The sequence below is a fragment of the Schistocerca serialis genome, unplaced genomic scaffold, assembly GCF_023864345.2.
Source record: "Schistocerca serialis cubense isolate TAMUIC-IGC-003099 unplaced genomic scaffold, iqSchSeri2.2 HiC_scaffold_743, whole genome shotgun sequence".
NCBI classification, from domain to species: domain Eukaryota; kingdom Metazoa; phylum Arthropoda; class Insecta; order Orthoptera; family Acrididae; genus Schistocerca; species Schistocerca serialis.
In genome coordinates, this window is record NW_026048346.1 from 86570 (window position 1) to 111007 (window position 24438).

General features: G+C 56.0%; 1 protein-coding gene across 1 annotated transcript; it reads right to left on the bottom strand.

Moving 5' to 3' along the window:
* Window positions 1-19998: 19998 nt before the first annotated feature.
* LOC126450696 (uncharacterized) lies at window positions 19999-21666 on the bottom strand. The gene is made up of 2 exons (XM_050091027.1): window positions 21321-21666; window positions 19999-20795 (listed from the first exon to the last, which is right to left on the bottom strand). Exons 1-2 carry the CDS (start codon window positions 21664-21666, stop codon window positions 19999-20001), a joined length of 1143 nt encoding a protein of 380 aa, XP_049946984.1.
* Window positions 21667-24438: the final 2772 nt, after the last annotated feature.

Here is a 24438-nt window from a genome sequence, read left to right on the forward strand (position 1 = left end):
GGGTTAGGTTAAGCGTCAAACTTAGGTTAAGCATTCAAACACGTCAGGCGTCAGAGGTTAGGTTAGGTTAGGTTACACGTTAGGTTAAGGGGTCAGTGCTAGGTTAAGAAGCGCCAAACGTAGGTTAAAAAAGCGTTCAAACCGTGAGGCGTGAGCCGGACAGCTTACCTTACGTAGACGTTAGGGGCTCACAGGCTGAGCTCACCTCGCCACACCACAGGTTAGGTTCGGTTCGCTCGGCTCAGCGTAAAGCGCCGAGGTCAGGGTTACGTTCGTTCACCTTCGGGCGCCACACTTTCGGTTGAAAGGTCGCGACGGGACGACGTCGGCAGGCGCGCCGCAAACGAACAAAAACGTACAGACGACGTCGAAAACCGCCGACAGACGGGGGAGCAGCACGACCACGACCAGATACCGAGCGCGAACGAGACACACGCGAACCACCCCCACCGGCCAAAGGGCACCACACAACAACCCAGAGCACCACGTGTCGACACCAGAGCAACCCGCCGCTCACGCGACATGGCTGGCACCGAAGGGCAACCGCCCGCAACTGCGCTTTCCGCGCCGGCCCGGATGCACGTCGTGCTACAACAACACCACTACCGTACACAGCCGCTGTTCACAACATCACTATCATGCGCGCCCGCGGCTCGCCGCCGTCGCAGTCGCAGTCGCAGCCCCAACGCCAGCACTTTTGCACCACCATTCACACGCACCGCAACACAGCTCGCCGACACAGCCGAACAAAACAAACACCACACAACAACAGCAACAACGCCGCCGCCTCTACTTGTGCCGGCGACCCACCCCGCCGATGGCGCACCTTTCGCCAGCCGGCAAATCGACACACACACACCCACCCACCCACCCACCCCCCGGGGCCCAGTGCAAAAACAAAACACACAAAAACAAAAAAACAAAACAAAAACAAACGACACGGGAAGCGCACACCGCCACTTCGCGCGCACGCCACCAACCAGTCGTCGTCTCAAAATAACAAAATAAACTACTAACAACTAGGGCAACACAAAACAAAAACGCCTCGCACGAACCGCCCACAACAAAAAAGGACAAGCACACGCACAGCCTCTGCTGACGACCACGACGCAGCGGCACGCTGCTCCTGTCCCGCGCCCCGCGCCCCACTCGATTCACAACTCACGCGACACCGTCAACGACGGGCTCGCTTCCCGCAACCTACCACCTTTCCGCCACGACGCACAGCCACAGCCCCAGCCCCAGCCCCACCCGACGACGCCCGTGGCAACCACTGCACTTTCACCACCGCCTCCCCCTTCCCCCCCCAAAACACACACACACACAGCCAGCCAAAAACGCACTCGCGACCCACACATGCACGTGCATCGGCACACGCCAACCACACGCAAGGCTCGAAACGAAACCGGCGTCCTTCCACGTTGCCATCAAGCTACGCGACACAAGACACAAGGAACCAACACAACAGCCGGCCCCACTAATTCCCACTCTCACGCCGCAAAAAGCACACCGAAACCGCCAAACGCACGCACATTCCCCTTCGCACTGACAACGACCGGCTCGCTACCACACACCTCTCGGCAGCCGTTTCACGCCAATTCGCCACACCGCCCACACAGTCGACAAGCGCCCGCCCTGTACGGCACACGCAACGACGCAGCGCAGCAAAGGGCGCCCGCAACACATACCTCTCCGCCGCCCGACGCGCCAACCGCCACACCACACCACACCGCCAGCCACTCGCAAATTGTGCACTGCCACCAGCCACACGTCCAACACGCCGCGCCGCCTCCGGCCACCCGCCAGGGGGCGCTCACGTCCGCGACAACAGCGCGGCCCGCCGGGCCGGGCCGAACCGAACCGAGCCGCCGCTGCTCTGCACTCGGCACGGCCACACCCTGCTGCAGACCGGGCTCGTCTCTCTGTACGCGTCTGCCTGCGCATCAACACAACACGACCTTTTTTTTTTTCTCTCTACCGCCATCCCTTCTTCTCGCGTTTTACTCGTTGTTGCAGCAGCGGCGCACACCTACACATCCACAGCCCCAGCCGAGCCGGCCTCACCTCAGGGCCCGCCGCCAGCGTCTCCTCCTCGGGCACAGGTGCGGTGCTGTGGCCGCCCATCCAACCGCATTGCTGGCCGTCCAGCCACCAGGCGTTCCCACTGCCGCGAGCCACGCCGCGCACCGACCCTGCTGCAGAAAACGAAGCATAGCCAGAGACCGACCGATACACAAAGCAAGCCGTCGCCTCGCCTCTTGTCCTTCCTGCCTTCCTTCCGCCCCCGCCCTTCTCACACCACCGCCTCTCCACTTTCGCCCCCCCCTCCTTTTTTTTTGTTTTTTTTTGTCTTCTTCTTTCTTTCTTTCTTTCTTTCTTTCTTTCTTTGGCCCTCTCTCCTTCCCGCCATGGCGGTTACGGCACCGCCTGCAGCGGCAGATTTTTTTGCGCCCACACGCCTACTCCTACCACCATTAACCTTGCCCTGCCCTGCCCTGCCCATCAACGTCGCAGTCGAACCGACGCTTGCCAACACACTGCCCACGTTCCTTTCTCTTTTCGGCCTACGCCCATTACGCGCCGCCGCCACAGCACCTTCCCTTCCCACAGCACACCAACGTCATCACACGCACCCAAAACAGGGGCCACGACCGTGTTCCTCGCCCACTCCCATCCCGCACGGTACGCACATTCCCAACCACTAACCGCGCACCCTCCCTTTCCAATCTGTGTGTCTCTGTGTCTGTGTCCTGTCCGCGCGTGACGCCTCTCAACATCCGCCGTCCCCCGTCCCGTTTTCGCCCCCATGCCGTCGTCGCGCCGCCTCCTCCCCGTCCACCGCCGCCCCTGTCCGCCCCGCACCACACCATACACCGCTGCTTGTCCCGGCCGTTGCCACCAAAGGCGCCGACCGCAAACGCGCCACGCCGCAGCCCCCGTGCGTCTCGCGCTCGCTTGCATCTCCGTGCCGACGCTGCCTCTCTTCCCGCTCGCACTCGACCTCGACAACACAGTCTTTGGCTCCGCCACTGCGTGTTCCGGTGGTACGCACGCTGCAACACGTATGTATTCATTACCAGAGCGATGGCGAGCCATGACAGCATCTCTGTCTGACCAGAGAGTTATTTATCGTTGCTAGTCGGCGCTTGGACCGCGCCAGACGACAGTATTGGCACGCACCGGGTCGCCAGGAACAGTTGTTATATACATTGTAGCGCGAGTCGGGAGAGGTAGTAGTCGGTCGACAGTAGTAGCGGGTGGACGGTTGTACTGAGCGGGCGTCGGCGGCGTGCTCTGCTCGTCTCGCGACTCTGGTCACGGTTCGGGACGGTGTATAGTATATTGTGTTATAATCAAAAGGTAGTGTGAAGCTGCATTGCGCAAATCTGATAACGTATGTTCATTGTACTTATTTTGTTCAACAACAAAAGCCCCACTATTACTTTTTTCTAAAGTAACTTTTGTCTTTTAACGAAAAACATTCACTTTTTAAAGACTACTTCCTATGGCATTTCCCTCCAAGGAGTGCAATTAATTACCAGCCAGCACTCATTCATTGCACACAGCTGTGTAAGGGGTATCTACAATTGAGGAGCGGATATGAATGCAATTTTTTTGTTTTTTTTTTTTTTGTTTTTTGTGTGTGTTGTAACCTCCCCGCAAAATTTAAAATAATGGACAATGTTATTTACGGATGCTAATGGACATTGCGCTAATTGTAACCTCGCCCACAATGAGAGGTATTGAAAATGGCAACGAAAATGTGAAATTCGCAATCTGACTCAAATATAAATTCTTCACAACATTTAACGTCCGTTCAGTGACAAGAAACTTCAATTAAACCGAAATATCGGTCTTTGGCCCTGTGCAAAACAATCAGAATTAACGTCTTACCTCCGAATAAATGGATGTCACATTTCTGCTCTTGTTGTTGCGCAGCGCTTGGAGGAACTGCATTGCAAATAATAATATTCTCTTTTTTTGTGATTTTAGTGAAATGTTTCTTCAAAGAAGTGGAATGAAATGTGAAGTGCAACGAACTCTTTAGTTCAATAAAAAATTAAATGTTTGAAAAATGCTTTTGAAATACAAATTATTATTGGGGAACTTGTTGGAGAATAATTACAATAAATACAAAAATTTTTCATTATCTAATGATTATATTAATTAACAGTATACCTTATTCACCATCTTGACCAGTGTTGCCGACCGCCTACATCACACAACCGCACTCGGCTCCTACTACTGACCGACCGCTCTGCATGACGACTATTAGCGTACTGCACGCGACGACTACCGACAGAGTACAGCCCTCAACTACACAGAGCTACAGACTCGCAACGACTGACTGACTGACTGAGAACCGCTCGCAACACTCGCGCAGTCCAGCGCAAACTCTCTGGTCACAGATGCTACAATGTCTCGCCATCGCTGCTATGTTACATACGTGTTTCAGTGTCTTTTTCATTGGGGTAACGATCTTTGGCTCTTTTTATTCTGAATACAGGGCCAAAGGTCAACGCTGCTGCCCTTATACAATTTATCAGGTTTCATTGTGTCTGTTGCAATGTTACATACGGTTCATTCTTTCATTAATATTATCGTTGGGTTTGTTTTGTAGGGACGTTAACATTCTGGCACATTTTTATTACCATCGGACTCTCTGCTATTTGTGCAGGGAGGTTATACCTGGGTCCATTTCCATTTCCATTTACATTTTAATATTGATAGACTTTTTGTTTTCTTTTTTGTTTCTTGTTGTTTTTCCTTCTTTTTTTTTGCTGTTTTTTTTTTCTTTTGTTTTGTTTTGTTTTTCCCGCTCTCACCACCACCGCCGCATCACGCCTTCCGTTTTCTTGGTTTCTTTTCTGTTCTTCAACTGCTTCAACATCACCGCGCCCCATTTCCACACCACAGCCATCAGCCTCCAAGACGGGCAGGCGCAGTGTGCCATTTCCGGCGCACAAGCACACCCGTACGGTACTCTCCTCGCCCCCACGCCACCAACAACACAGCGACCACGCGGCTTTCAGGCATGGCACGGCACGGCACCGGCGAAATGCGCCGCCCCCGCCCCCTCCGCGCATCCGTCCGTCCGTCTCGCCACGTTCACTGACAGCCGCGTCTGCGGCTACACCACGACAACCACAACACAACACCGCTCCCCTCCCTGGCAACTCATTGTTTTTCTCCTCCTCTTTTGCACAAACCACAACGCCGAGCACAGGCGCAAGCCACCCACACCGCGCCCCTCCCCGTCCCGTCTTTGGCCGCCGCTCCTCGTTTCCTCGTTTGCCCCCTCCCATCTCCCGAAATGCCATGCCAGCAGCGTTACGCATGCCCCTCCCCTGTCCACACAACACTACCGCCAAACGAACAGCCTTCCGGGCCACATGCAGGGCACGCCCACCTCCAAACACTGCCAATTCACGGACGCGCGCACACACACACACACACACACACACACACACACACACTCACTTTCTCGACACCTTTCTGTACGGAGGGTGCGTCATCTCGACCGTGACAGAGTGACGGCAACTATCGACGATCCATTTCCCCCCACTGGTAAAACATGTCCACTAACACCTACATACATCATTCAAGTACACAGACAATAGCATACACACAATGGGAGGGCACACGAACATGGACGGCACGGCACTGTCATACACTCTTCCTCAGAACCATATCAACAAACGTTACGTACATCCGGGAAAGCGAAAGCGAAAGCAAAGGCAAAGCCCAATGCAGCCGTCAAAGGTAACGTTCACCACGGCAGACACTTGCAGCCGCGCCGCCGTTAAACGCATTTCAGTGCGGCTCCAATACGCCTCCGACACGGGAACGTTCCGTTGCTCTACGAATGCGTTTCTCCCCTTTTTCCCTTCCTCTCTCTTTTGCCCCCCCTCCTTGCACTCTTGCCTCATTCCTCACGTTCTGCCCAGACATTCGACCGATCAAAGTCAACCTTTCGTTACCGTTCTCAGCGCGACGGTGTACAACAGTATGACGGGTGTGCCCAAGACTTCGGTTCAGTTGCGTGACGCCGGTCTATCGCGCCGATCGACAGTTACTCAAGGGGGCGACGGATCGGACCACGTCACCGACACACAAAACACTTTCAAACAAACAAATACATACCGGATGGACACAGACAAACACGTGTACAGACATTCGCCAAACAAACGACGACCGCCGCCGCCGCCGTCGTCGTCGTCTAGCGTCGCGCTTACTGTACTGCACTGGACACGCGTGCATCTTGAATGACGACATCGGTGTGCGTGCGTCGTACGCAATCAGTCAGACACGGCTATCAAAAATCAGAGTCGAATGGTACATCATCGTGCGTGTCGCCGTACACGTACAGTACAATACAACAACAATGCGTCTTAATGGCACGTTCATTTCAACGTCACTCACACACCTCCACGCTGCAGTTACGTCGCACCATTGTCAAACTCGGCGTACAGCAAAGGGAATAGTGGGCGGCAAAAACAAACAAAAAAACAACCAAACAAAAACATTTCACATTTCACCCTCGCCATGTATGATGTGCAAAAAACAAACCCGCAAACGGCCGTCGTTACGGTGACACAAAAGTCGCCGATCGCACTGTCCCCCCCCCTCGCAGACAGGTAACACACACCAACACCAATGGGTCAAAACCACTCCAACGAGGCGTGCCACCATTCCACGCCACGGCGACCAACCTCGTGGCCGTACCCCGCAACACGCTTTGACGCGCCCCCCCACCCACAATCAAAATGCACACATACATCACAGCCGTCCACACAAACAACAACAACAATTCCGCCCTTCCCGCAAAAGGCAAGTTGGTGGCCCTGAAAAGGGCCGTTTTGCCGCTCTCGCAACGGAGGAGCCTTCTCCATCCTTCCTTCCATTCCAGAGCCACCTCCTTACTTGGAGCTCGTGTACTTGGTCACCGCCTTCGTGCCCTCGCTCACGGCGTGCTTGGCCAGCTCGCCAGGCAGCAACAGCCGCACAGCGGTCTGGATCTCGCGGGACGTGATGGTCGAGCGCTTGTTGTAGTGCGCCAGGCGAGAAGCCTCGGCCGCAATGCGCTCGAAAATGTCGTTCACGAAGCTGTTCATGATGCTCATCGCCTTCGACGAGATGCCCGTGTCAGGGTGCACCTGCTTCAGCACCTTGTAGATGTAGATGGCATAGCTCTCCTTCCTCTTGCGCTTCTTCTTCTTGTCGCCCTTCGAAATGTTCTTCTGCGCCTTGCCAGCCTTCTTGGCGGCCTTCCCGCTAGTCTTGGGCGGCATCTCGAACGAGCGTACGGCAGCAGCAACACCAGTAGCAAGCGCTCCGCTCTAGTCAGCGTCTCCCCACACAGTGGCACCCGCCGCCAGCCGCCGCCGCACCTTTACCAGCTCGCCCTGTTGCGGCCGCCGACCAATGGGGCGCGCGCGCAACCGGCCGCCGCACCCGAGCCCATAAAGCACCCCCACCCCGGCTGCGCCGGCACTCGCCGAGCGGCAGTCGAACGTTGAGCTAGTCTCCGTGCGTCTGTTACGCAAAGCCATAGGCCCCCGCTTGCACGGGTGACAATCCAGGTGCTTCTTCGGCTTCGCTTTTATTAAAGCGTTGACGGGTGCACACGTCGAAGCGCAGCACGGTCAGGCTGCACGATGAGCAAATTGTCGTGTGCGGTTTCAATCTGCGGTGACGATTCGGGGTCCCAGCAGCTCGCTGCTGGCGGCGTCGATGTCGTCTCCTCGATGTCGCGGGCCGCTTTTCCGGGCGGTTCGGGTACTTCTGCTGCCGCAGAGCCTTGCTCTGCTCCCCCGAGTGTTAGGGACTCTGCAGGTCAGGGCCTGGTCACTGGCCAGTGTCCCGCGCCTGCCAGTTTGTTAGGGCCAAGCACAGCCGCCGGAAACCTAACGGTGTCGGCAACGAAGGCGGCGTCTGGCATACCCAAGGCAGCCCTCGACTTTGCTTCCACTTCCGCCCCCAACGAGATCAATAGGGCGCCTAACGCCGTCAAACAACAAACCAGCACTACGTCTTTCATTGTCAGTATGAGCAGCGCCACTAATTCCCCAAATCCAGACGTTGACAGACTACTACTAGAAAACGCACAGAATAACCTCCTCCCTTATCTTGCGTCCCGCAGGCGTGAAAAAGGGAATCGTCTCCCAGTAAAAATTCTCCCGAAACCCTCTTCCAAAGCCCAACCCAAACCTACCCGCAAAACCACTCCCAACCTCAAATCCACCCTCCCACCGTCCCCTAAAGTTAAACTTTCCAGGACCCAGAAAAAGAACCGAGGCAGGCGTAAAAACCTCGTAAAGCGACTCAAAGCTTCCAGCCAATCTCCGGAAGCTGAGAACAAACAAAAGGAACACGATTCCGAATCAGATAGCCCTCTGGTTATCGATGAGTCCAGGCAGGAGCAGGAAAACGAGATCGGGGAAACCGCTACTAGCGGTGAAGGTGACGGCTTTCAACTAGCCAGAAAAACCATCCGCCAACCCACACCCCCGCCGGCCACGGAAGCGGCACCAACATCTAACCGTTTTTCCGCCATAGACGACGAACCCACGACCAATGATGCGCCACTCCAACCACCAGTGGGCTCGCAGAAACGAGCATACCTCCCCCCAATCGTCGCTGAATTTGACAAGGACTACAAAGAGCTCTATGATCTAGTGAAGAGCGCAGTAGGTGATAGATTCAAAGCCAAACCGGCAGGGGGTGACAAAATAAAGCTCACCCTCCACTCCATGGACGAATACATGGCGGTAAAACAACTTTTGAGTGATAAAAAAGTTCCGCACTACACTTTCCCGACCGAAAGGATCAGGAACCTAAATATAGTTATCCGCGACCTACCGCGCAAACTATCGCCCTCAGCGATAAAAGAAGACCTGATCCGCCAAAATTTCGATGTGAAGACAGTCACACAAATGAAACCACCCGGTTCTAATAACAAGTGGCCCCTCTACCTCGCCGTAATGCCAGACATACCGATAAACAAAAAGCCTATGAGGAGTGTCCTGCAGATACCCATAACCACCGAACTGTTAAAAAAGAAAAATCGGTCTCAACAATGCTTTAGGTGCCAGGGACTGGGACATGTGGCCTCACACTGCGACATGCCTGTACGATGCAGGAAGTGTGCGGAGGGACACGACTCCAGGACCTGTCAAATTAAAATAGAAGACCCAAGAATAAAGTGTGCGCTATGCGGCGAAGGGCACACCGCCAGCTACCTGGGATGCAGGGTTCATAAGAACTACGCCCAACGCTATCGAGGCACGAATGCACCCCCAAACAAACCCCAAGCTAAACCCCCAAACCGACCTGAAATCACAAGACGAGATAGGCCGCCCTACAGAGGCAAATCCCGGGAGGTGACGACCGCCGCGACGTTCGCAAACATCGCGGCCGACACTGAGGCGCGCAGTAGCGCCCCTCTGCCGGCCGAGATGGGACCGGAATCTTGCGGCCGACGCTCCCCGGAAACAACCCAGGACACTCCTCTCCTTGACCAGATCCCTGACGACGGAGAATGCCCTAGGGAAGTTCTAACCCCTGCCCCAAAGACCAGTCTGCGGCGGGCAGGGGGCGCGGACCGTCAGACCGCTGGCAGACATCCTGTCACTCAAAGTCTGAGCGAAGCTGCGCCCTCGCCCTCCACAGACGATCCTGTGCTGGGAGTCATGTCCCAAACTCTGAATCTTCTCGCGCAGATGATGCGGGAGATTCAGCAGCAAAATGCACAGATCCTCGCCGCCCTACAAGCAGCAGTTAAGCAGTCGCAACCCTCAGCGACTTCCCAAGCAACAACAACAGCCAAACATGGATAGACGCCCCCATATCCAAGGTCTGAAAATGTGCGTCTTTAACGCAGACGGCATCTTCAACCAAGTCATGGAGTTCCGAGAGCTCATGAAGGAGCTTAATATCGACGTTTGCATGATGTCAGAAACACACCTAAAACCGGGAGTAAAAGCGGCAGTCCCAAACTATAACAGTTACAGACGAGACAGGCCAACCGCAGGAGGCGGGGTGGCCATATACGTAAAGAGAGGGATCCCCCATCACCAGATATTCCCCCCAGCTACCCGCTCGTTAGAAACGGTAGCCGTGGAAATAGCCACAGTTACAGGTCCCCTCACAGTCGTTGCAGCTTACCGCCAACCGACCCCAACCTTAGATGAGGACGACATTCCCGCACTAGCACAAATCAGAGGCAAGCTCCTAATAGGAGGAGACCTCAATGCAAAACACGCAGACTGGCATTCTAGACTCACGACCAGAGCCGGTCGTCAACTGCAGCGACTCGCGCGAGACCACCAGTTCGACGTCTGGGGCCCAGAAGAGCCGACACACTTCCCTAAAAACGGAGGCCGGCCAGACGTCCTTGACATAGCTCTCACAAGGAGAATAACAGGCTTCGTGACTGCGAGAACAATAAATAGAATGTCCTCCGATCACAACCCAGTTATAATCGAGGTCGACGTGGGAGAAAGGGTAGCTCTCCCACAACACCAGGTGTCGTATAAGCACACGAACTGGGAGCACTTTCAGGTAAATGTCGCTTCTGAAATAGCTCGCGCCCCGCCTCCAACTGCAGATACTGCAGAACAGGCGCTTAAAGACCTCACCAACACGATCCTGCAGGCTGCTGAGGAGGCCACACCCCGGCAGCGGGAAGGCCCTCCTCCTCAAATACAACTCCCGGAGCACCTGCTTGCGCAAATTAGGCACAAAAACAGGGTCGCAAAAGAATGGAAAATAACAAGAAATCCGGCAACTAGGAGGCTGCTCAACCGTCTACAGAGAGAGTTGAAAGTAGCACTCAATGAGCACCGCAACCAGCAATGGTCTGCCCGCCTATCAGCCCTCAAAGTAGACGACAACAGCCTATGGCAAGCTACCAAGCAATTCACACGTACACGCGCGCGTATGCCACCTCTGCACGGCGAGCGTGGAAGCCTTGTCTTCAGCCCTGTCGACAAGGCCAACGCGCTCGCCGACTCGTTCGAACAACAGTTTCAACCAGCAGAGGCGCAGGACGAGGACCACGAAATCATAGTCCGTCAGCAGCTTGCAGTATTCCTTGCAGCTGAAGACGACGAGAATGAACACACTCCACTTTTCGCCCCAGAAGACGTGGCAAAAGTCATTAGGTCCCTGCCCAACAAAAAGGCCCCAGGCCACGACCGGCTCACAAACCAGTTAGTTAAGAACCTCCCGCCACTGGCAATCACACACATCGCGAACGTCTTCAACGAGATTACTCGATCCCGCGAGTTTCCAGCGTGCTGGAAACACGCGGAGGTGGTCGCGATAGCTAAACCCGGTAAGGACCCATTATTCCCACAGCACTACAGACCGATTAGTCTTCTGCCCACTCTCAGTAAAATCTACGAGCGCCTCCTAATCACACCTATTGAGCAACACATCTCCAGAGAGCAAGTTCTGCCTGATTTCCAGTTTGGATTCAGGCAGAAACACTCCGCCCCCCAACAGATCATGAGAGTTGTTGAAGCAGCCACCGAGGCCTTCAACCGCAGAAGCTACTGTGGGATAGTGCTACTTGATGTAGCCAAGGCCTTCGATTCCGTATGGCACAATGGGTTATTGTACAAACTATACACACAAGGCTTCCCCGGGACGATAGTAAAGCTGCTGAAAAGCTATCTCTCGAATAGGACATTTTCCGTCAGGGTTGACAACTCCCTGTCAACAAAAAGACGCATACGTGCAGGGGTGCCCCAGGGATCGGTGCTAGGGCCTGTCCTGTACAGCCTGTACACGGCAGACACACCCACCTCACCCCTGGTGCACACTGCACAATATGCAGATGATACAGCATTTTTCACCCGCAACCCAAACAGGGATCTGGTCACAAGACGCCTCCAAAGAGTTCTCAACGCCACAGAGGAATGGTCCAAAAGGTGGCGCATCACAATTAACAGCGGGAAAACGCAGGCAATTGTGATTACGCGCCGATTAGGACCGCGAGGACCACGTAGGCGACCACCCTTAAATCTAAGATTAAACGGCCAAGAACTCCCTTGGCGAAACACCGCAAAGTATCTAGGGGTGACCTTAGATAAGAGGCTGACATGGCAGGCGCACATCGATGACCTGCGCCGCCGAGCCAGCGCTCGCTTGAGCGTACTATACCCAGTCCTTAATACCAGTAGTGCGCTAACAGCAGACCTAGGAGTACGCGTCTACTGCACCCTCATACGCCCCATAATGGAATACGCGTGCCCAGTATGGGGCTATGCGGCCAAGACGCACGTACTCAAACTCCAAAGGGTTCAAAATAGGGCCCTCAAACGAGCCTTACACCTCCCCTCCCGATTCCCCACAGACGACCTACACGCGTCTGCGGACGTAATTCGACTACAACAGCGCTTTGCTGACCTGGCTAAAGCGTTCTACGAAACAGCCAGCAGGTCAACAAACCCCCTCATCAATTCACTGGGTCAATATGACCCCACCATCAAGCGTCACAAAACTCCCAGGTCAATATTCTTTGACTGAACACACACTCGCCCACCATCACATCACCCTCTCTCAGCCCCCATCAACTCGCCAACATCATCACCCAAAAACCGCCATAGATCAGGCAGTACAAGATAAGTAGCAAATACGCACATAAACACACAAGACATACCGCAAAAGTAAAGACACAACACAACAATCACACATTCCCAATTCGAAGTAAATGTCCAAAGACAAAAACTTCACCACTAGTCACCCTGAAGGCCAGGGTACAAAAGGTGCGAGCGCGGCTGCGCCGGCACTCGCTGAGTAGCAGTCGAGGGTTGAGCACCGCTCCTCTCACTCGCGTACTGTCAGCCATAGGCCCCCGCTAGTACGGGAGTACAAACAGAAGTGTTCTCCGGCTCTGTTTTTATTAAAACATTGACGGGCACTTGCGCCTAGGTCTTAGCACGGACGGCACTTGGAGAAAATTTTGCATGGCGTCGCCTGGCAGAGTTGTCGTGTCTTCTCGCCGTTGTGGAATGTCGAGCTTGGGTGGCGCCTTGGGGTCGCGGCGGTCTCTTTCCGCCGACGACACGAGGCGCGCTTTCTTGTTGCCGCGGGCCGCGCGGCCGGCCGTCTCGGGCACCTCAGCTGCCGCAGAGTCAGTCTCTGCTCCCCCCAAGAATAGGGAAAATGTAGGCCAGGACCTGGAAGCGGGCCGCGGAACCACAGAGAGGTTTTCCGCCGCCCCCGTCCAGAATTCCGCGTCTACCATCGTGTTACTAGGGTCAGCTCTGCAACCGGAAAACCTAACGGTGCCAACAAAGGTTGCAACTGACAACAACCTGGCAGCAAGCCCCCTTTCCGCAACCGACATGGCAAAACCACACAACACACAAACAAACAAATACGTAGTCAGTATTTGCGATCCCGCCCCTCCCTCCCCTCTCCTCAGCCCTCTCCTGCTTGCCAGCAGCTGTGGCCTCCTCGCTGACCATATCCGCAACCTAAATGGCAAGCAGAAGCCCAGTCAACCGACAAAAATCCTTCCCAAACCCGCAACTGCCACCCAACCCCCTACCCGATCCCAGTTCCTTAAATCCCCCCCACTCAAGTCCACCACTTCCAAGCAGCGGCGTGTCAGGAAGGACAAAAAGGAGAAGCACTCCAAGGGGAAAAAGCACTCCACCACCCCAACCACTTCAACACCCTCTGAGGAGCAAGCGCCCCCGACAGCACCTGTCGTCGTCCTAGGAGGGGACCAGGAAACGCTGGCACTGGAAGGGAACCGCGTAACCGGGCAGGATGCGGATGGTTTCGTGCTGGCGAGGAAAACCTTCCGCCAGCCGAGGCTCCCGCCTGCCCGGGGAGTGGAACCCACCCCGAACAGGTTCCAGGCGGTGGCCGATGAGCCTGAGACACAACAAGACACAACAACACAAACACAAAACCAGGTCACACACCACCTCCCTCCGATCGTCGCGGAGTTCACTCGGAATTACGAGGAACTCTTCGAAATGCTAAAAACAGCAATCGGGGGAGGCAATTTCAAAGCAAAACCTGCTGGTGGTGACAATATAAAAATAACATTATTCACACTCGAGCACTACACCACAATAAAAACACTACTCAACAGCAAAAACATACCCCACTACACTTTCCCCACAACGAAAACACGCAATAGAAACATTGTCATCAGGGACCTGCCGAGACGAGTGGCCCCCCAGGCGATCAAAACAGACCTGACTGCCCAGGGGTACATCGTCAAGGCGGTCCAACAGATGGGACACATAGGCAGCAAATGGCCCCTGTATCAGGTCACACTGCCAGACGTCCCACAGAATAAAAGGGACATCAAGACGATCCTGGCGGTCCCTGTGACCACTGAACCACTGCGCCGCAAAAACAGGACGGTGCAATGCTTCAGATGTCAGGGCCTCAACCACATTGCGGCACACTGCTCAATGGCAGTGAGGTGCAGAAAATGCGCCGAGGCCCATGACACACGGACGTGCAACATAAAACACACGGACCCGCAAATAAGGTGCGCGCTGTGTGGCAAAAACCACACAGCGGGTTACCAAGGATGCGAGGTCCATAAAAGACACACACAGCAGGCAAAGGGCGCAAAGGCCGCCCCCCACACACGAAAAGAAAACACCACGAAACCACCCAGACACACAAGAAACCAAAACATGACAACACACACAGACAAGGCCTGGGTAAAACCAAGGCCAGACACACCAAGGGCAACATATGCGGAAGTGGTTTCTCCCCCGAGGAACCACGAAAGCATTGCCCAACCACCACAACATCAGACACCAACACAAGAACAACACCGGGTAAAACACAGCAACAACGACCAGGTCCAACTTGACGGAGAAGGCCCTAGGAAACCCCAGACACACTTCCCCCCCATGGATCAGTTGTTAGGCGTAATGGTGCAGACCATGAACCTCGTCATGGAGATGATGAAGGAATTCAGGGAGGCCCAAAAGCAGAACACACAGGTCCTCGCTGCCCTTCAGGCAACAGTCCAGCAGTCGCTCCCCTCTGCGACTTCCTCAGTAATATCAAAACCCCATCATGGATAGACGACCAAACATCCAAGGCCTGACAATGTGCGTCTTTAACGCAGACGGCATTGTTAATCAAGAGGTCGAGTTCCGAGAACTCATGAAGGAGTTCTCCATCGACATATGCATGATGGGCGAAACCCACCTAAAACCGGGAGTAAAAGCGACAGTTCCCAATTACGTTAGCTACCGTAAAGACAGGCCAACCCAAGGCGGAGGAGTGGCCATATATGTAAAAAGAGGGATCCCCCACCACCAGGTATTCTTACCAGCTACCAACAAAATCGAAGCAGTGGCGGTGGAAGTAACCACTGCCACTGGACCCCTAACAATTGTTGCAGTCTACCGACCCCCACATGACCAGATAGATGAGGGAGACATAGCTGCTCTAGGGCAAATTGAAGGCAAACTCGTAATAGGGGGAGACTTCAATGCCAAACACCCTGACTGGAATTCTAGAGTAACCTCCAGAGCAGGCGCCAAACTGCAACAACTAGCGCGCACCCACCACTTCGAAACATGGGGTCCAGTCGAGCCCACACATTTTCCGAAAAACGGAAGCAGGCCCGATGTGTTAGACATAGCTCTCACTAGGAGGATCGCAGGATTTGTGACCGCAAGGACAATCAACAGAATGTCCTCCGACCACAACCCAGTGATTCTAGAAGTCGATGTGGGAGAATGGGTAGCACTCCCACGGTACCAGACATCGTACAAACGTACAGACTGGGAGCGATACCAAGAAACTGTCGCCTCTGATATCGCTCGCGCTCCGCCACCTACTGCCGAAACAGTAGAACAAGCGCTACAAGACCTAACAGGCACCATCTTGCAGGCAGCGGAAGAAGCCACCCCTCCACAAAGGGATGGCCCACCGCCACAAATACAGCTCCCGGAACACTTGTTAGCTCAAATTCGACACAAGAACAGAGTGGCAAAAGAGTGGAAGATCACCAGAAATCAGGCCACCAGGAGGCTGCTCAATCGTCTACAGAGAGAACTGAAGGTAGCGCTCAATGAGCACAGAAACCAGCAATGGCAAAACCGCCTCACAGCTCTCAAAGTAGACGATCATACACTTTGGCAAGCAACCAAACAATTCACAAAAAGACGCGCTAGGATGCCGCCACTGCACGGCGAGCGGGGACTGGTCTACAGCAATGCTGAGAAGGCCAACGCCCTCGCCGACTCCTTCGAGAAGCAGTTTCAAACGGCAGAACCCGAGGATGAAGAGCATGAAGAGGTAGTCAGTCGTCAACTGGCCGTCTTCCTCAATGCTGAGGAGGACCCAGAGGACGAACCCATACTTTTTGCCCCTGAGGACGTGGCAAGAGTAATCAGGTCCCTCCCTACAAAAAAGGCGCCAGGGCACGACAGTGTCACAAACCAGTTAGTCAAAAAACTCCCACCCACAGCGATCACACACCTCGCGAACGTCCTCAACGAGATTACTCGTTCCCGTGAGTTCCCAGCTTGCTGGAAACATGCGGAAGTGGTCGCGATACACAAACCAGGAAAAGACCCTCTATTCCCGCAGCACTACAGGCCGATTAGCCTCTTGCCAACACTCAGCAAGATCTATGAGCGCCTCCTGCTAAAACCCATACAAGAACATATTACCAGAGAGCAAATTCTGCCGGATTTCCAATTTGGATTCCGGCAGAACCACTCTGCCCCACAACAGGTCATGAGAATGGTTGAAGCAGCCACAGAGGGCTTCAACCACAGAGGCTACTGCGGGATAGTGCTACTAGACGTAGCCAAAGCCTTTGATTCAGTATGGCATAGAGGGCTACTCTACAAGTTGTACTCACAAGGGTTTCCAGGCAGCATTGTTCAGCTAATCAAGAGCTACCTCGCGAATAGGACTTTCTCCGTCAAAGTAGAAACTGCCACCTCCACCAGAAGGCGTATTCGTGCTGGGGTGCCACAGGGATCGGTCCTGGGGCCCGTATTGTACAGCTTGTACACTGCGGACACTCCGACGGCCCCCCTGGTGCACACCGCGCAGTACGCAGACGACACAGCCTTCTACACGAGAAATGCGAACAAGGACCTGGTCATTCGTAGGCTACAAAGGGTTTTAGACGACACAGAAACCTGGGCCCGTCGCTGGCGCATCACCATCAACTCGGAGAAGACGCAGGCAATGCTGATTACCCGCAGGCTCGGAAGGCGCGAACCTCCTCAACGTCCCCCCCTCCACCTCCACCTAAATGGAACCCAACTCCCCTGGCGCAGAACCGCCAAGTACCTTGGCGTAACCTTGGACTCTCGTCTTACGTGGAAACCCCACATAGACGAGGTCCACAGGAAGGCCTGCGCCAGAATGTCCATCCTATATCCTATCCTGAACACAACCAGCTCCCTTCCCTGCCCAGTAGCAGTAAATGTTTATCAGGCCCTGATCCGGCCAGTAATGGAGTATGCGTGCCCTGTCTGGGGATACGCGGCAAAGCATCACCTGGACAAACTCCAGAGGCTGCAGAACCGCGCCCTCAGAAGGGCACTGCATCTACCACTCGGATTCCCCATAGACGACCTGCACGCCGCAGCCGAAATCCCACTCCTGAGAGAGCGTTTCCAGGATCTGGCAAGGGCCTTCTACGAGGGTTCTTCCAGATCCGAAAACGCACTCATCCACTCCCTAGGTCGGTATGACATGTCCCGCGATAAGCACAAGCGCCCTATGACGATCTTCGACGACTAAGTCGAAGAGAAAATCCCAACACCCAATCCATCATCCTGTTCCTTCCCATATAACACCAAACTTCTCGCCTACCTCAGGCAAGTACCAGACACACTCACAACAATCATCACAAATCACAGACACCAAAAACTAAAGAAAAATCACACACACACGTTCACAGGGGAGTAAAAGCCGAAAGGCTACAGACTCCCCCTCACACCTCCCCAAAGAGGGGAAAGCAAAAGATGAGTGCTGCTGCTGCTGCTGCTGCTGCTGCTGCTGGCTGCGCCGGCACGCACTCCGCTGCTCGACTCGCTGCCGCTCGCACCGGTCGTTTTCGTTTCCGTTTCGTGTGCACCGTCGCTAGCCCATCGCCATGTCCGGACGCGGAAAGGGAGGCAAAGTCAAGGGCAAGTCAAAGTCCCGCTCAAGCAGGGCTGGGCTCCAGTTCCCGGTCGGCAGAATCCACCGCCTCCTGCGCAAGGGAAACTACGCAGAGCGCGTCGGCGCCGGGGCGCCCGTCTACCTCGCCGCCGTCATGGAGTACCTCGCGGCTGAGGTGCTCGAGCTGGCCGGAAACGCGGCCCGCGACAACAAGAAGACGCGCATCATCCCGCGCCACCTGCAGCTTGCCATCCGCAACGACGAGGAGCTCAACAAGCTCCTGTCGGGCGTCACCATCGCACAGGGTGGTGTCCTGCCCAACATCCAGGCCGTCCTGCTGCCAAAGAAGACCGAGAAGAAGGCCTAAAGGAGGCCAGGCAATCGCAGCGCCGCGTGCTCCCCTGCACGCAACGCGCTTTGCCGGCTCGGCTCTGCTCGGCCCACAACAATCGGCCCTTTTCAGGGCCACCACACAAACCTACGTCCAAAGCAAAATTTCAGTCGTCCTCGCCGCACCTTGTTTTGTTTTAACTTTGCACTTTCACAGCACAGCCGCCGCCGGCGCACGTCCGCCATCTTGTCGTCCACACAGCCCGTGTGGCCCAACACACGCACACATTTTGCACGGTCGCAGTCGCCTTCCAAACGACAACGGCAGCAATAATGACCATTGTTAAAGGGAGGCGTGTCGACACACCGCCCTCCACTCCCGCGCGCAACGGCCGTCGACACGAACGAAACAGCTGATCCGGCCGCCTATGCCCACACGCCTTGCCTCGGAAACCCCAACGCCGCCGCAAACACACAGGGCCAAACGACGCAAGCAAATAATCACCGCCTCTCGCACAACAACACACAGCCCGCCATCTCCGTCGCGATCGACACACAATAACAAACACAAACGAAGCAGCTCCACACACAGCCAGCCACATGACACGTTTCCTTTCCTTCTCCCCTCCCAGTCACATCACGTCGCTCAAACGGAAAGAAAGAAACAAAGAGAGAAAGAAAGAAAGAAACAAACAACACAGCGCACACACGCAGCAACAACACAGACTCTTTCGCACTTTTCAACTTCCGAACAGTGTGGTGGCCCTGAAAAGGGCCGTTTTCTAGTCTCTCCCACCCACAAGCACGGCCGCGGGAAGGCCAGCGCCCGCTGCGACGCAGCCTAACCGCCGAAACCGTACAGGGTGCGCCCCTGCCTCTTCAGGGCGTACACCACGTCCATGGCCGTCACAGTCTTGCGCTTGGCGTGCTCAGTGTACGTCACCGCGTCGCGGATCACGTTCTCCAGGAACACCTTCAGCACCCCGCGGGTCTCCTCGTAGATCAGACCAGAGATGCGCTTCACGCCGCCCCTGCGAGCCAGGCGGCGGATGGCGGGCTTCGTGATGCCCTGGATGTTGTCGCGCAACACCTTGCGGTGCCGCTTGGCGCCACCCTTGCCGAGCCCCTTTCCTCCCTTGCCGCGGCCTGTCATCCTTCCTCGGGCAAAGCAAAACGTGCACAAACAGCAGCTGCAGCGGCTGGCGAGTCGGCTACGGTCTGCGCCCAGCTTTTTTTTTTTTTTTTTTTTTATTTTTTTTTATTTTTTTTACTGTTTTCATTCCCACACCTGAGTGGTGGTGGGCGGGCCACTGGAGAGCTCTTGGCTCTATTTGGCCTTAGCTTAAGGTAATTCTGTTTGGACACTATTTATTTTATTGGTTTGGGGTATGATGGGGGGCTTGTTTCTCCCATTTGGGAATTTATTTGCAGGAACTTTTGGGAACAGCTCCGGTATTCACCTTACAGCCTAAGGAAAACCTGCAAAACCCGGCTGGAGCTGCTGGTTGTATTGCAACCTGGTGCCTTGATTTGTTTCTATCACGGCCTCCATTGTTTGATGTACTCGAACTCCCTCGAGCACGTAGGTCGTCTTTGTGGCACGGCCGGAGTTGTCCTGGGGCCACGGTCTTGGGCGTCACCTAGAATTCGTCTTATTCCGAGATCTTCTACCTCTGGAGAGGGAGATCTCGGAATGGGAGGTTTGCTGCTCGTTGCCTCGATCCTGTGCAGCTTCCATGGAGACCTAGTGGGCTCCATGGCTGCCACTTCGGTCTGCGTGCCGATGGACTCCGCATCCGCCGTCTCGGTTTGGGCGCCACGATGGCGCTTGTACCGTTTGGACGACGTCTGGGTGCCCTCATCGACACGCACGGTGGTTTCTGTGTGGAAGGATGAGGCGCCGTCGGTGGTCTGGCTGGCGCGGTTGATCACCATCCTCTTCTTCTTGGTGGTTTCTTCAGTCTGCGTGGCTGCGGACGCGCTGGTGTGTGCCGTCGGCCCGTCACGTTGAAGGCGGAGAGCCAATGCTTCCCTCAGCAGGTGGCAGGCAGCCTCCATCTCCGCGTGGAGGGCCATCCGGAAGCGTGACTCCGCTTCCTCCATCAGCGCGTCGATGTTGCCCACACCGCTGCTGCTTGCTGAGTGGCGTCCCTCCTGCTCGCGCGAGGGGCCCCCCCCACCACCTCTGCCACTGGCGGGTGGAGGGGCCGGCCGCGCGTTGTGGCGAGGCGCCGCTGCTTTGTCTGCCTGCTCTGAGGCTTGAGCGCTGGCGCGTTTGCGCCTCCTCCTCCTCCTCCTCTTCTTCGATGTCGTCGGCTTCTCGCGGCGGCCATCTTCTGTGTGGGCAGAAAATGCCCGGCAGCCTCTCCAGCTGGCAACATGGTCGCCGCCACAGCGAACACATGTTGGCTTGTCTTCTCGAAGCAAAGTGCACTCGCGGGTGTCGTGTCCAACACCGCATTTGGCGCACTTCGCTTCGAAACGACAGTGCTTCGCCACGTGGCCCTCCCTCTGACACTTAAAACACTGAGGTTTCGTGTCGAGGTCAGGCGGAAGTGGCTCGATCGTCACGTCGAAACCTGCTAGGGTGGTTAACCCGCAGATTCCAACGTCTTGGCTTCCTTCCTGGCTGGAGTCTACTTGGGGCGACTCGACAGCCAGGATGAACAGTGGCGGCCTTTTCTTGTTCGTCCTGTTGTGCAGCTTAACTATGGCATCATAGTTGTGCTGCAACAGGACTTTGCGCACCGCGTCCGTCGTCATGACCCACGGTAGCCCCCTCAGTAGGACCTTAAGAAGCGGCTTCCTCTTCTTTGGTCCACTGTAGGTGGTCGGTGGGTCAATTAGGTACGCTTTCAGACGGTCGCAGAGGATCTTCCGATCCTCCTGTGAACGTGGCTGGATGGACAGCGCGGCTTCGTTGTCCAGCATCTGCACTTGTGGAGGGTAGCGCAGGTCCATTGCCACCTCGTCGTATGTCTCCACCCAGTCTCGACCCGTGTAGCGTATGCACACAGGGAGAACTTGGGCGGAGGGCCGACAAGGTGTTGGCGCTACCATCTCTTCTTCTGTAGGGGCAGACGGTGCGACGGAGCCGCTGCGTCGGTCAGACGAGACTCTGCGCTTGTTGCCGTCCGCCCGGAGAAAGTCTTCTCGAGTTGGCCTCTTTGCGGGTGAGTTGCCCTTCCCGCGTTTACCTTTACCCATGGCGAGTGCAGCGTCTCTTCACGACAATTTGCTTTCGGTAAACACGACAATTATGCCGAGACGCACGCACTCACCACGAAACCGACCTCTCCTATTCTTCACGCGGCAGTTGCGGAGCGCCCGACTAAGCACAACCGCTCGCCACCGCTGCCTAACTCGGGGTGCGCCCAGCGCGCCCGCCGCCCCCCTATATAGACTCTGGCCCGCCCTCCCCCCACCACGCGCAACCGAGGGCATATAAGCGCAGCACGGAGGCGCGCGGGCCCGTTGTCAAGGCAGCACCGGACGCCGCGCCGCACCTAACCTCCACGCACGCCGCTCCGCTACCGCTATGGCCCGCACAAAGCAAACGGCCCGCAAGTCCACCGGCGGAAAGGCGCCGCGCAAACAGCTCGCCACCAAGGCGGCGAGGAAGAGCGCGCCCGCCACCGGAGGCGTCAAGAAGCCCCACCGCTACAGGCCGGGCACCGTCGCCCTGCGAGAAATCAGGCGCTACCAGAAGAGCACAGAGCTGCTCATCCGCAAGCTGCCATTCCAGCGCCTAGTGCGCGAGATCGCCCAGGACTTCAAGACCGACCTGCGCTTCCAGAGCTCCGCAGTCATGGCCCTGCAGGAGGCCAGCGAGGCCTACCTCGTCGGCCTCTTCGAAGACACCAACCTGTGCGCAATCCACGCCAAGCGCGTCACCATCATGCCCAAGGACATCCAGCTCGCGCGCCGCATCCGCGGCGAGCGCGCCTAAACCGCGCCGCGGCACCGCACCGCCCAAACAAAAACGGCCCTTTTCAGGGCCACTAACATCTCTCCGTCGCGAGCAAACTTTGTCGGTCGCCTGCCTCTCGCCCCGCAACCCAAAAACAAAAACCACCACTTCCCGTCCGTCCGCCACACCCGCTCACTCTGCCTGCCTGCTAGCAGCGCGCAACAATCACACATCATCCCTCCCCGGCGCTCACAGCGCACAATACCCAACGGCCGACGTCACACCGCACGGGTGGCTGGCTGGCCGGCCGCCGCTTTCGTTTCGAAAACAAAAAAACCCGCACTCCACTCCGACGGCCAACGGCCAGGCAGGCGCGCTCGCTCGCTCTACACGCCACCGAAATCCCCGCCGACTCCTTCCACATCTCAACGTGCCCCCCCTTGCAAAACATAACACACACACAAACGAACAAAACAAAGACCAGACACGACTCGACAAGACAGACATCCGAGAAGAACGAACGCAGGCAAGCCAACCAACGTATTCAAACAAAACAACGTGACAGAAAACCAACCGTCGGCCGCCGCCACAAACACGGCGACAATCACAACCACGACAACAACAACACCGCTTACCGCTACCGCCGCCCACACCCGCCACCGACCCCCGCAATCCAACCACCACGGCACGCAAACAGCATCCCCACGGGCATACAGAAACGCCAGACAGACACCCACACCAAACGCAACACGACAATCAAAACCTTCCCCGACGTGCTTTGATGGCCCTGAGAAGGGCCGTTTTGGGCCGCGCGTCTCTTGCGCGCCACTAGACGACGACGGGGGGTGGGGACGACGGAGTCAAGCGCCAAACCCTTCCTTTCCCATCTCTTTCTCCTCTACTCTACTTCTTCTTCTTGGGCGAAGCCTTCGCCTTAGACGGCGTCGTCGCCTTCTTCGGGCGCGGCGCCTTCGGCTTCTTCGTCGGAACCTTGGCGGCCTTCTTCGCCTTCGACGGCGACTTGGCCTTGGCCGGCTTGGCCGCAGCCGCCTTCTTCGCACCCGCGGGAGCGGCCGACGCCGCAGACGCCTTCTTGGCGGCGCCCGCCTTCCGACCGGTCGCCGCCTTCACGCCACCAGCCTTCTTTGCGCCGGCCGCACGGGCGCCCTTCTTCTCCTTGCTGGCCGGAGCGGCGCGCTTCTTCTTGGCACCGCCAGCACGAGCCTTGCCGCCCTCGGCCGCCCCCCCGCCGCCGGCGCCGGCAAGCTTGAACGAGCCGGACGCGCCCTTCCCCTTCGTCTGCACCAGCTCGCCCGCCACGACGGCCGACTTGAGGTACTTCTTGATAAACGGCGCCAGCTTCTCCGCGTCCAGCTTGTAGTGCGCGGCAATGTACTTCTTGATCGCCTGCAGCGACGACCCGCCGCGCTCCTTCAGACTCTTGATGGCGGCCGTCACCATCTCAGAGGTGCGCGGGTGCGCAGGCTTGGCGCGCGGCTTCTTCGCAGACGACGCAGACTTGGCCTTCTTCGTAGTGCCGGTGGCGGCGGGTGCCGCAGCAGTCTCGTTCGTAGCCGCCTGATCTGCCATTTCGACGACGCGCGTAACACACAGCGAGAGCGAGCGGGACGGCAGGCACGCAAGCACAGCACAGCAGCAGAGCAGAGAATGAGATGCTCAGGTTGTTATAGTGTACCGAAGTTCCACTGGGCTGTGCCCGTCTGACTTCAAGTTATGCGCTTGGGGATTTATGAAAGTGAGGTATTGTGCTATGTGGGTGTTTTTATGTAAATGTTTGTTCTGTGTGTGGGTAAGTGTTCTCTAAATGTCTCTAAATTGACGGGTGAGTGTTAGTTTTGGGCGCTTATGTTGAAAATCGGGGTGTTCGCGACCTAAATTTTGTATGAGGTTGTGGGGCGATGTTTGTGCTTTCTCATATAGTTTGGTGGACTTCTCCTTTATGAGGGAGTATATGGTTGGGTGGCCTAAAAATTCTCTAATTTGTGTGTTTCGGACGTATCTGTCAGCGCCTGTGATGACTCGGAAGGTTTTGTTCTGGAGTCGCTGTA

Bases quoted from the DNA above. Each gene is read 5' to 3' on its own strand.
- LOC126450696 (XM_050091027.1), bottom strand. From the start codon at position 21,666: ATGGGTAAAGGTAAACGCGGGAAGGGCAACTCACCCGCAAAGAGGCCA. The intron at 20,796-21,320 runs GTCTGAAAGCGT...CTGCCCACACAG, and splicing joins TCGGAAGATCCTCTGCGACC to AAGATGGCCGCCGCGAGAAG.